Raw genomic sequence first — 13,329 nt, forward strand, 5'->3', positions numbered from 1 at the left:
CCTGACGTCTTGTTCTCTCCCGTTGAGTCATACAGGATCAAATGTGCTTGGACCTATGTCGATTATCATGTTCCAACAGGTTGTACAACTAATAAAAAGAAATATTCAAAAAAGAAATTAGAAAATAGGAAAAAAAGATAGTTGTTCTCACCGCATCAAGGAACCGTCCCTATGGAGCCTTGGTGGGCCCACGGGAGATTGCCCTTTACCAGTTGTCATCTCGCGTGGTTTCATGATTTACTGTACATACAGAGGGGTTGTGAGACCTAAGCAGAATATTAGAATAGCTGCATAGTTAAGCGATGTACCCTGGACTTCAATTTGTACTAGGTATATAGTGAGGTAACACGACATATATGTTTGATTACTATGTCTCATTTCCCTCCACTCTTCCTCCACTAGTGGTTCACAGAAAACACATTGCGCCACAACAGAAGAAGTGGAGAGCTTCTAGAAAAAAATGGGAATTTTCTATTGGATTACCAATTGGGGCTGCATTATTCATCCGTTGCCTTGCCCGAGGCCAAGTCGAGCAAGTAAATCGCATTAAATTCCTACGTCAGATCAGGTGGATACTCAGCCTCCTGTTCATGGCAGGGATGTTCGATGGGGATTTTAGCTAATTTAGTCTGTAATAGTGACGGTTGACCGGAAAGGTTCTGGGGGGGAGACATTTATTTCTATAAGAATCCTCCTCCCGTAACCTTTTTTTTCTTCCCCTTCTCTCCATCCACTTTACTCTACTCTACACCATATTCTGCTCCGTCCTACTAGCTTCCTTGGTCTATTCCAATCTGTTGTCAATACAACTACTCTCAACCTTCAAACCTTTCACAATCCACGATGCCTTCCGTCGGAACTTCTCAATTCCCTCCATGCCCCGGTCCTCCTCCTAAGGGTCCTCTGCCTCCGCTTCCAAAATAAACAGTCCACTGTCCCCTCTTCTCAACGAATATGATGACCCCGGCGCATTCTGGTCCGCCAGATCCGCCCACGACCCGGACCCTCAGCATGGATATTATGACTTCGACTTCGACCTAGTTTCGACTCTCACTTGCGATTCTTTGTTTTCGATTCGGACTTTCAACACCTAATTTACACCACGGTCCGCCCAAACAAAACACGCCCTTGCTTAAAGATGGCCTTGAGACCGACAATGCAAAGAGCGCTAGCTCTACCACCGTCTATGCTTGCCTCTGCGCATTCTAATTTAATGATGCATGCATCGCTAGCCACAGGTTCATGCGTGTGGTGAAAAACTTGTTTCGAATGGGCCTCGGACAATTTTCTTTAATTCTCATTTTTGGGATTCACTTTTCTTTTTCTTTGTTCTCTCGCTCTTCAGCAACTTCACTCTTCCCGCTATGGGACCCGGCGCCGGCGCTACTCCCCTCGACGTGCATTAATAGCCTTTCTATTTCTTGCTCTTTGTCTCTCCACCCCCGACATCGTTGATCACGTCCTGGTCTCCTGAGGGGGTTTTCATTTCACTCTTTCGATCTTGGCCCATCTACGACGCGCAGATGCGGAGAAAGATGCAGCTCCTCGCTGTACGTTAATTGGACAATGCGCATCCAGTTTACAACCCCTGTCTACTGGCTAGGACCAACTGGGGTTGCCTTGTGATCGTCACCATATCATTGATCGGGTGCATATTGTCCCCTTTTCTTTTCTTTTCTACTGTCTGCCGATGTGACCTGTCATTCTGATTGTTTGAACGTCTTTCTAATTCTCTTTTTTTGGTTTCTTTTTTTTTCCTCCTGCATCTGGCCGAATCTGAATCGATATGTATCATAGACTTAGTATACCCAACAGAGCAATTTGTCTTTCTTTACAACGTTTCAAGTATTTAATTGCTTACGCTCCACGTACTCCGTATATGTCGTGCATAAAGTAGAAATGGGGGCTGCGGGTGACACCCACCTGACCGCCCGTTTCACTAACTAGCCGGCATCCCGCACAAAATCACTAGCAGTGAAGCTAGCAGGGATCTCACCAAGGCGGGTGTCGCGGTAGTCCAATTGACGCAAATTTCACCCATAAATCAATAATATACCAGATACGAGCGAGCTGAAATATACACGTCAGGATGACTCATTAAACAGTTGGGAGACCAGACCCATTTATTAGACCTCCATAGTGTATGCCATCCATGCATTTCTTCCATAAGATTTGAGGTAACACCGATCTGACGCGAGCCTTATCGAGCCTCCCATTATGATTTACAGCGCATTTGTCGGATCCGGTATAATGCATGGCCCATATATTATCCCGCATGGTCGCCGCATGGCTGGAAATGATTGGATATCATATACACCATATCCTGACTCAAACATAGCGTTAAGATCACACCATACTATCTAACACGGTTGTATGCATACATCCCAAACGGGAATTCAACGTTGGCCAGACTAGGACATATCGGTAATATCCTTGTGCATATTTAGCTCGTAATATGAACGGCTAAACGCTAAACGGCCGAGTGGAGGAAGGAAGTAAGATACGAGTTTGGCCGTCCGAGCACCTCGGGATTTGCTAACCATATTGGTGCGGGTCGTATACCTCAGTGCTGTTATGACTGCTAAAAAAAAGGAGGTTAGGCCTTTGTTGACATTCTCGGGTATAGTACGGAGTAGTTGGGTCAACATATGCTCCATGCTCAAGTTAATTCTCCACAGGCATTATCGATATCACATTTGAGCAGTGGCTCCAATTTCATTTCGAACACAACCTGATGATGTTGATTAGGTTATGATTACTACGGTCTAGAACGGTAGGCGTGCAAGGATTCTCGTTGGCCGTTGGCCCATCACTTGACCGATATAGTTGCATGTTGTCGTCATTGAAGAAATGCCGATAATCTACGTCCAATGGATCTTGCAGATTGTATACTCAAGGTTTCTTCCAAGGTTTCCCCGCTTCTACCTACCCCTCAATCCCGATACACTTTGTTTTATCCATGGATTATCCATGACTTCTTCCAAGGTTCCTATCAAATTGACTTTTTCTTATTTGTTTCATTTCAATTGTTCAAAAAGGAAGCTAGTCTATCTTGGTGAGATCAAGTGACCAAAGTAAGCTTTCGGCCGCAAGGCTCTCGGATCTTGCCCTGATTATCTCCATAAAATCAATGAATAATGGAGTTTTGACCTCTGTCTCAGGGGATGTCCGTGCTTCTTAAAATAACCCTGGAACCTTCCTTCCAAGGAACCGGGTTAACAACTTTGTGGCTGTCAGCCCTGGGACATGTAACCACGTGCATAGAATGAGGTCATTCGCTGGGTATATCACTCTAATCGGAGATATAATAATCAAGTACCTAATAGGAACCTCGTGATCTATAGGGCCAAGGATCCTGTTTTAGGCAGATACGAACCATGCGAGAAATAGCGGTATACAATAGATGTGTTGGGCACCACGCTATTGCTGGTTTTCAGCGCTTTGGGCTGTGCTATGAGAAGCGGTGAATTTGGAAATTGAGGCTCTTAAGGTTCTAGATGGCCTGCGTCGTATGACTGAGCCCCGTTGAGCTTTGATCGCGATACCTTTTGCCCGGGCTGAGCGAGATTGTTGCCCGGAAGACCGGATCGAGTAGGCTATTAAGCCAAAGTGGAAGATATATCCTATACGTTCTGGGATTACGTATAGTTAGGCTATCAGCAATCTATTGAAAACAAGATACTGAGCTAATTATCAAAGATTTGGGTGAAATGAAATGGCGTTGCCTAGCTCGTAATTTAAGCCACATCTTGGTTTATTTGCTGGCTTCTAAGAAGCTTGCGATTTAGCGTGACACTTCGTCTTATTTCTATTTATTTTTATTTTGACTTTCGGGATGTTGAAATGGCATTTGGCCGTGTAAGTTACTATATACAGCTATACATCGTGGTATAGCTAAACGAGAGCGAACCATTTTGGAAACGAGAAAGGGAATTATTTGTTTTTTTATGAAGAATCCTACATACAGACCATCTAACAACTCCATCGCTATGAATAAACACATTACATTTTGTAGTCAGTAGAAGCCAGATATCTTCTATGTTTCCAAGGTTGTATATAGAAACCGAGGATAAACACACGTGATTCGCCCGTCCAAATCAATCACAGCCGTCCCTTCTCCTCCAAGTGCAAAGCCACCATGGTACTACAATTGCATGTATGGGGCCCGGCCTTTTCCCTGCCCTCAATTGACGCGCAATGTCTTGCTGCAATTGCATATTGTTCCGAAGTCCTCCCTAAGGACTCGTGGGAGCTAATCGCGAGCAGCGATCCCTCCGTGTCCCCAACAGGTTAGTGACGTGACCGGAACAAAAAAAAGACAACACCAGAATCAGACAGCTAACAAGATATTCACAAATAGGTGAGCTTCCAGCTCTTCAGAATGGCTCTATCTGGGTGAGCCGGTTCCGCAATATCGTCGACTACCTCCACCAATACTCGGAGGGAGCATGGAACTTGGATCAAGACTTAGACGACGTGCAAAAAGCCGATAGCGTTGCGTACGCCCCCCATCCTCCTAAACTGGTGCGAGAAACACAAAATACTAACACCCAATGCTCCCCCCAGCTTCTCCTCCTTCATCGAATCCCGCGGCCAATCCCTCATCGACCTCTCCCTCTACGTAACCAGCCAGAACTACTACGCCAACACATCCCCAGCCTACGGCTCTCTCCTCCAATGGCCAAACCAATGGATTCTCCCACCCAAGCTCCACAGCGCCGCCAAAACCCGCACCGAACACCTCGGCTTATCCTCGCTAGACCTACAAGCAATGGAAGACCAGCGCAAACGCGAGCACTCCGCCGCCGTGGCAGCCGGCCAAGTCCCTAGCACCATGATCCAGCCGCCCCGCGACACAGTCTCCAAACTCCTCGGCCGCACAGTACAAACCAACCAGTTCCGCCTGGAAGCCCTAACAGCCGACTTCTTCGAGCCGCTCGAAGCAATGCTCGCCCGCACCAAAACCTGTCTGCTCCCCGCCGACGACAAAAACAACCCCTCCTCATTGGACTGCGTCGCGTTGGGCTACCTATCGCTAGCACTCGTACCGGAGCTAGCCTTCCCCTGGCTGCGCGACGCGATGCGCGCCAAGGCTCCGCTGCTGGCGGCGTACACGGAGCGCATGCGCAGCCGCTGTTTCGGTGACGCGCCTGTCGAGACTAAACATGCTTTCCAGCCGACGACGCCCACTTTCCTGCCGTGGCGCGCACCTGAGCGTATCTCCGTCGCTGCTGTCGGGACTACCCTCCTCGGCACGCTGGCGGATAATACGCCGTTCTTGCGTGAGGTGCGCCAGAATAGGCGGTTGAAACAGGCTGTTGAGGCTGATTCGGAGTTTAGCTCTGTTGAGAAACAGGTACTGTCTTCGTATGCGGACTCAAGTAATAAGGATATGTTGCTGTCTATTGCGACTGCTGTGGCGGGGACGGCTGCTCTCGTTGGGTATATGGTCCATGTGGGCTTGATTTCTTTTTCAACTGGAGGTGTCCAGGAAGAAGAGGAGTTTGATGAAGGTGCGGGTGTGTTGCAGCTTGACCCTGGGTCTGCGGCTGACTTCCTGGGCGCGTTCTAAGCGTTGTGTCTGGTTCCCTAGATGTCACAGGGTCGGTGTTTTGATTACTATATAAGGTGAAAGCGAAGACTGTACGATATCATTGCGTTCTGTCCTTTGTTCTTGTGCTGGTTCCTCGCCACATCAAATCTTCAGGTCTTTGATCTGGTCTTCTACTTGAAACATCTCTTTTGTTATTAGCCTTATAATCGAATTCAGAAGAACTTATATTTCTTTACTGATGGTAAATCGAGTCAAAGAAAGCCTTGGAAATATCCCATTTTCGGTGGACGTTACTGCATGTATGCTGGCATTCCTCGGAAGCCCTAACTTTGAACTTGGCACGTCAGCCATGGAAATTCTTGAGAATGCTCAAATAGTGACCTGGGGTCATAGTTCTAGACATTGAAGTTCTGGGGTCAACCTTTCCATATTCAACAATTTGGACTTCATTGGCCAATATGTCAACACTATAAACAAAACATGCACGGATGCTTACTTTAACTTCATGCACGACATACAAGGTAGCGCCAAAGGATCATATCACATTGACTTTGGGGTAGTGAGACTTGGCAATAGAGAAGGGTTCGTTTCAGGTTTATGACTGACGAAACGGCGCCGGCGCTAACGACATTGAGATTACACAGATAGGGGATAGTGGACCGATGGTATACTGGGGTTAGAGATCCATATATAGGTATCGGCGCTTATTGGCCATTAGATAGATAAATTTACATAGAACTTCTAGAAAGGAAAAAAGGAAAAATATCAACTCTCAATCAAATGGTATATGTACAGAGAATAGGATGAAAGAACGCGAATCATGACCACAAAGATATGTATGAACTCCCAAACGGAAAAAAGGCATCCGTTGAAGTGCCGCTCGAAGATGGAAGGATGTGTGGCCAGGATTGTTGCTGGGGCAAGCGACCTGCGCACGCACACATCAAATCAGGGAAAGATACAAAGACACCTTCGGCGTTGAACCATTTGCGCAAGAAAGACAAGATCTCAGTAGAGATGATAAGATTGCTGGGAAATCGGAGGAGATAAAAAAACAAATGATGGCGTAACCACTTAAGAGGACCAGCCGAGGTTGACAACAAGGCGGACGGGACCAGGGCCCTGGGAAACGGCCTTGTCGGGCTTACCCTGGTCGGCGGCAGTGTAGGCGTTGACAACGCTGGAGGCACCCTTGCTGATGGAGGAGCACTTATCACCAGAGTGGTCGCAGATCTTCATACCGGAAATTTCCAATTTGGCGAGCTCAGCGATGATGCAAGAGACGTCCCAGCCGGAGAATCCCTTGTTCTGCTCGTTGCTCATGTCGAACTCACCCCAGGTGGTAGCGTACTGGCCGAGGTGGGTAGTGGAGAGACCTTCGCCCTCGGAGGCACCCCAACCACCCTGGGAGTTATCATCGATAGCGACGTAGATGCTGTGGCCGGGCTCAACGGTGAAGCTCAGAGCCTGGTTGGGGCTCCAGAAACCGTCCAGCGCGCCGAGGGGGCCGTAGGAGTTCCACATGACGACGGACCAGGCCTTAGAGTTGTCGTTCTCGAAGCGGATAACGTGCTTGTAACCGCTGGCGGCGTCTTCTTCGACGCGGATAATGTTGCTACCCCAGGGGCTTCCGATGTTGCCGATGTAGTCCCAGTCGAGGGCGCCGACACGTTTGCTGGGAGTGGAGGCACCGAATCCTTCGGTGGAGTACTTGCCGTCGGAGGGGTAGTTGGCCCAGTTGCTGGAGCCAGAAGATGGGGTAGAGGCAACGGGGGTGGGCTTGACGGTCTCAACAGCCTCCTCGGTGGTCTGAGCGGCGGGAGCGACAGTGGAAGTGGGAGCAGCGGTGGTCTGGGCGGCGGCGGCGGCGGAGCTAGACACGCCCTCACCGAACCAGTCGTTGATCCAGGAGACGAGCTTGCCATCGATGGTAGCGTGAACAACATCTCCATCACGCTTCTCAACATCGGGAGTCTCGGCGATAACATTAACAGCTGGCTCAACGTCAATGTCGACGACTTCGCGGACATGGTTGTGACGGCGGTCGTGGCCGTGAAGACGAGCGACAGCTGACCCGGTCAGCGCCGTTAGCAACAGCATAGAGTTGGAGAAATGCATCTTGATAGAATTGAACTTGAAAAGGAGTGACTTGAGCGAAAGCTCTAAAAGAAAATTCAATTCAAATGAATGTGTGTGAGGGATGAAGGAGAAGAAGAGAAGAAAGTGGACTAAGGGGGACTATTAGTACAATACCAAGTTACACACCAACGGGTTTTGGGACCTGAACCCAAAAAAGAAAAGGCCCAAAAATATCAGGGGCCATCGATTTTTGATTGGCTGGTTCCTGACAGTTCCTGGCCGTGCGCAAATTTTACAATATCTGATTGGTTGATTGTCAAGGGCCCAGACTCTATTCTATTGGTATTGTGTACTTGGCTATACTATGCCTCTCACCGCGGCTGTGCAAGTACTTGGGATCAGGGGGTTTTTCTCCTATTCAACTATTATTATATTCTCTACTCCGTATCTATTATTATGATTCCTATTCTTGGACTTCATATTGTTTTATAGTTGCCTAACGTCAAACACGTGTACCATCGGAATGCTGGATACCTCGAATCTGTGGACAAGATCACTTCGTATTAGAGCCCAACATTGATAACGTTAATATGCCTAAGATCTTTGTAAAATATCCACACGATGTGTACAAAGAATATTCAAACTTACGCATACACCTTAAGACAACCTCGTCATCAAGGAATCCCCACATAAACCAATCGGCGCAGTGCAACAGCAAGGATTCAACTGTCTTACGAATCCCAAGACAATCTTAAATACCTAGGTAACAAAGAACAACTCATCACCGCATCTACAACGTGGACAATAGTCAATATTTGAACACTTTATAAATTATGTTACTACCCAACTCTTACAGATTCCATTACACTCGTCACAATTAATATAAGGATTGTCCTCCCTCTGTCAATCGTATCCACGGATGTGCCCATAACACGGCGAATCTCTGCCGTTGATCTGCGTCCAGACCCCTACGCGGCCGATGGATCCCCGATATTTTTCTGTAAGGCACACACCCATTTGTAGATTCAGTGGTAGCGTTAAATTCATTCCCCACCCACATGACGAGTCTCCGGGTTGTCTCCATAATGGGCAGGCCGAAACTAGCCCGTCGGGAGTCCAGGCCTTCTAACTCGGTAAATTGGGGCTGAATGTCGAAGTTTCATGTGTCTTGTCCTACTGAAACTTTAAGCGTACTTGGCTTTTAAAAGTCCCCGTACTCCGTACATAGTAAATCGTATCCTTTGTACGGTACGTATACGGAGTACATTTTTGTTGCCACAGGCGTTTCCTGAAACATTAGGGTTAGTCGTGCAGGAACCCCTGGCATACTCCTTGATGCAGGTACCCACGACTTGAAGAAACATTTCTAAACATTCTAAACATTCTAAACATCTAAAACACTTAAAACCCCTTCTAAGAAAAATTGTACTAAAAATTGTACTAAAAATTGGGCTCGTCAATAAAGAAACCCAAGGTTGGTACGGGATGATCCTTGGCTCGATCGATCAGCGATTTGTCTGATTGGTTGTGGGAAATGAAATCTCCTGTCATTGTACCTGTGAACCATAAAAACCATAACCATAAAAATCCACTTGGACTGTATATTGTGGTAAATTAAATTAGATCCAAATAATTCAACTCAACTTCCTTTGAAGATACATGAAAAAGGTCATACGGGTGGAGAAAACACTAGTATTTACACATCTACATCTTCTGTTCAAAGGGGAAATTGCTGTTTTCGCATAATCGACATTGACCATTGGCCTAAAATGCCTCAATAGAGGTAATGGCGGTCCATCCAAATGTTCATTTACTTCCCAAGTCAACTCCACCTTCAAACGCCACACCACCAGCAGCCGCATCCAACTTCAGACTATCATCCAGCCCACAGACTCTGAACAACATTTGAGGCGTCAACTCCTCATCTAGACCAGGCAAGCCATCACGCTTCAATTTCTCCAGCCCCGCTCGCATAGCCAAGAGAGCTGGACCCAAAGTCGCAAATGGGTAGATAATAACACGGAACCCAATCTCCTTCGCCTCCTTGGCAGAAATCGAAGGCGTGGACCCATGTTCCACCATATTCAACAACAAAGGCCACGGCGCAAGGTCGGCCACAACCCGGCGAGCCATTTCCCTTGACGAGATGCCCTCTAAGAACCCGACGTCTGCGCCCGCTTCCCTCGCCGCCCGCAGCCGAGTTAAACTCTCTTCATAGCCGTGCTGCTGCAACGAGTCCGTCCGCGCAATGATCACGATATCGCTACCTATGCGTTCACGCGCTTGCACCGCTGCCCGGATACGGCTGGTGTAGGTTGCCGTGTCGACGAGTTGCTTGCCGGAGAGGTGGCCGCAACGTTTGGTCTGTACTTGGTCCTCGATGTGGAAAGCCGCCACGCCGGATCGTGCGTATTGCTCTGTTGTGCGGGCTACCATGATCGGCCCGCCGTAGCCGGTGTCGGCGTCGGCGATCAGCGGTGTGCGTGGTGAGAGGTTTGCTAACATCTCTGCGTTCGTTCGCATGTCGTTTAGCGTGCAGATTCCGAGGTCGGCTTGGCCATGCACTGAGGCGGCTGTTCCAGCGCCGGTCTGGTTGGTGTTAGCTTGGGGATGGTGATGGGGATGCCTGGATCATGCATACCATGTATAGTGCATCGAAGCCGGCTGCCAGTGCTAGTCGTGCTGACAATCCGTCGTATACTCCTGGGGCTGTGATGAATACCTCGGGATCCTGCAGAGATCGCCGCAGGGTGGTTGCTGCTGATGGAAGAGACATGGTTGTTGTCTTATGCTAACAGAGATCGCAGTGACTTGGCGGGGCAATCGGATATACGTGTAGTTATTGTCCAAGCGAAGACTTGGGGATTGATATATGCTTATCTCAGAAATGTGCCGCGCGAATAGCTTTCTCTCCGGAGGTAGAACATCAATCAAGGCGCACGTGTGAGACAAGCTTTTGCCCATCACTTCCCCAAAAATTCTTCCAGGCAATTACAATTCTTCAATGACGCAAACTCTCCACTTATCCAGAATGACGGTGCCGATATCGCCCTCATGTGTCTTCGACTTTTATATCTGAATTTGAGGGACCTGCACATCTTAGATATACCTAAACTCGGTATTGATTCAGTGATCAATCAGTGTAGATGTGATTGCCGGATGTCGATGCGGTATTGAGTTAATCAACCTTGGAATATATCAATCGTCCGGGATCCCCAATATCACAATTATCGGATGAAAAGGAACACAAATTACTTGGCAATGTTGAATATGTTGAATATACAGTCTGGCTACGATGGCAATTCAAGCGGGGTACGGAGTACCTAGATGGTAATTGCTATAGGCGTAGTACACAGTATATGCCTGTAGTGTGCACGGCTCTTCCAAGGTGATGGTCTCAATTAAGTAACTCCTTTGATCTTTCCTCTTTTCTTCCTCCTTCCTTCCCTTCCTCTTTCCTTCTTATCTCCTTCCTATTTCTCCGGTAAACATTGTCCTTCCAACCTTCCTTCCCTTGGCCCCGCAGATCTGCTTAGTCAGGAATTTCCTTTGCCGCTCTCATCTCGAATTCCATCCATCCTATGTAAATGAACGTTTTGAATAATTTGATCCTCGGTTTCCCAAATATCTGCCTCGATGGCTCGCTCCTCCGTCGTTCAGGAATATGCATCGCCCTCCACCCCAAACCCGACCCTCACCCTCGACTCAAAGTCCATCGCCGAGCTCCAGAACTTACAAATAGCTCGTCCTAAAGGCTACCGGGTATCATGGCACGCCAATCCAGCCGTTGAGCCCCACCACTTTGGCCAGTCACATCCAATGAAGCCATGGCGCCTCACGCTCACCAAACAGCTCGTCATGGCGTACGGCATGCACCACGCCATGGACCTGTATCTCTCGCGCGCAGCGACCTATGAGGAAATGGCCGACTTCCACGAGAGAGACTATCTCGACTTCCTGCAACAGATCATGCCCGGCGACATGGACAAGCCCGAGCAAGCAGATAACGTGGTGCGCTTCAACTTCGGCGACGACTGCCCCATCTTCGATGGGCTGTACAGCTACTGCTCGCTGTACGCCGGCGGCACTGTCGACGCCGCGCGCAAGCTCTGCAATAACCAATCCGACATCGCAATCAACTGGTCCGGCGGCCTACACCACGCCAAAAAAGCCGAAGCCAGCGGCTTCTGCTACGTCAACGACATCGTTCTGGGCACACTCCAGCTCCTCCGCCACCACCCGCGCGTCATGTACATCGATATCGACGTACACCACGGCGACGGCGTCGAACAAGCCTTCTGGTCAACAGACCGTGTCCTCACAGTCTCCTTCCACAAATACGACAAAGACAACTTCTTCCCGGGCACCGGTGCACGTGAAGACACAGGCCCCGCACACCCCCTCAACCCAGGCGCCCACCACGCAATCAACGTCCCCCTCAACGACGGCATCGACGACGAGTCCTACATCGCCCTCTTTAAAGATGTTATCGGCGCATGTGTGAACACTTACAAACCAGGAGCAATCGTTTTGCAATGCGGCGCAGACAGTCTAGGCTGCGATCGGCTGGGCTGCTTCAACCTGAACGTGCGCGCACACGGCGCCTGCGTCGCATTCACCAAGACCTTCAATTTACCATTGCTGGTCGTTGGAGGTGGTGGCTACACGCCGCGCAATGTCTCCCGCGCGTGGGCGCACGAAACCTCGATTCTGCTCGAGGCAGATAATATCATCGACCCCACTATCCCGGACTCTGTCGCGTTCCGTAATCACTTCGGTCCTGATTTCTCGCTCTTCCCACCTCTGTCGGAGATGCGCAAGCTTGATAATAAGAACACTCGCGCGTACCTTGAGAGTCTTGTCGAGGCTGTCCATGAGCAGTTGAGATATATCAAGGGTGCGCCCAGTGTTCAAATGAGCTTTATCCCACCGGATATTTTGGGCTTGCGAGAGGATACAGAGAAGGAGATTGAGGAGCAGACGATGATGATTGAGGAGGAGAGAGAGGAATACGAGGGTGGTGGATCGATGGCTGCTGCAGATGCGGCGGCGGCTGGTTCTGGGTTGGCTTACACTGGCTCTGCTGGAGCTATACCACGGCCTAATCGGCGACGCGATCTGGAGCGTGGGGCTGGATACAAGGGAGAGTTGTATTCATGAGCTTTGTTTATGACCGGATAAGTCACCAGGAGTAAAGAATGGTTCATGGCGTTTTGTATTTGGAGGAGGGGAGTTTCGGTCTTTGTATGGTAGTATTTGGTGGCATGGGTTGCCATCTATTGTGATATCCCTCTCTAGGAGAGCTTTGTAAAGTAATGGACAGAGAACATTTGAAGACACTGAATTAATTAAATATCAAGTGGATTTAACAAAGACAATAATCCTGAATACCAAGAAGTGAGTAGAAATGGAGAGAAGTCCCCAAACACCAGGTTAAGTATAAAGTGCAGTTGACATCCAAATTCTTTTATATTCACCATGTGATTATTTTTTGTTCAATCAGATTGTCTAATTTACGGTGAGCACCTCTCCCAACTCTTAGAGATATGTGAGAATAGAGGACGCACTCATCTTCACATGAGAGATCAGGAAATCATTTTGAGAATTTTGAATTTTTAAATAAAAATCAGATCGGGTATCCAGCAATGGGAAACGGCATAGCCGAGAAAAACGCTGTGTTGAAACATCAGAGGGAA

The 13,329-nt window shown here is 48.5% G+C and overlaps 4 protein-coding genes across 4 annotated transcripts; 2 read left to right on the forward strand and 2 right to left on the reverse strand.

Annotated features, from left to right (window-relative positions):
* Positions 1 to 4,138: 4,138 nt before the first annotated feature.
* On the forward strand, positions 4,139 to 5,572 carry PGRI_039800 (glutathione S-transferase family protein; the record flags this gene model as incomplete). The annotated part of the gene is made up of 3 exons (XM_040791693.1): positions 4,139 to 4,289; positions 4,361 to 4,499; positions 4,567 to 5,572. The coding sequence occupies 3 exons, from the start codon at positions 4,139 to 4,141 to the stop codon at positions 5,570 to 5,572; spliced, it is 1,296 nt and encodes a 431-aa protein (XP_040643967.1).
* A 1,056-nt stretch (positions 5,573 to 6,628) lies between these two features.
* aspf4 (allergen Asp F4) lies at positions 6,629 to 7,672 on the reverse strand (the record flags this gene model as incomplete). Its single annotated transcript, XM_040791694.1, has 1 exon — positions 6,629 to 7,672. The coding sequence occupies one exon, from the start codon at positions 7,670 to 7,672 to the stop codon at positions 6,629 to 6,631; it is 1,044 nt and encodes a 347-aa protein (XP_040643968.1).
* Positions 7,673 to 9,439: 1,767 nt separating this feature from the next.
* PGRI_039820 (isocitrate lyase/PEP mutase family protein) lies at positions 9,440 to 10,409 on the reverse strand (the record flags this gene model as incomplete). Its single annotated transcript, XM_040791695.1, has 2 exons — positions 9,440 to 10,222; positions 10,275 to 10,409. The coding sequence occupies 2 exons, from the start codon at positions 10,407 to 10,409 to the stop codon at positions 9,440 to 9,442; spliced, it is 918 nt and encodes a 305-aa protein (XP_040643969.1).
* An 860-nt stretch (positions 10,410 to 11,269) lies between these two features.
* hosA (histone deacetylase HOS2) lies at positions 11,270 to 12,793 on the forward strand (the record flags this gene model as incomplete). Its single annotated transcript, XM_040791696.1, has 1 exon — positions 11,270 to 12,793. One exon carries the CDS (start codon positions 11,270 to 11,272, stop codon positions 12,791 to 12,793), a length of 1,524 nt encoding a protein of 507 aa, XP_040643970.1.
* Between the last annotated feature and the right edge of the window lie 536 nt (positions 12,794 to 13,329).

Source organism: Penicillium griseofulvum (assembly GCF_001561935.1).
Source record: "Penicillium griseofulvum strain PG3 chromosome Unknown contig_88, whole genome shotgun sequence".
Classification (NCBI taxonomy): domain Eukaryota; kingdom Fungi; phylum Ascomycota; class Eurotiomycetes; order Eurotiales; family Aspergillaceae; genus Penicillium; species Penicillium griseofulvum.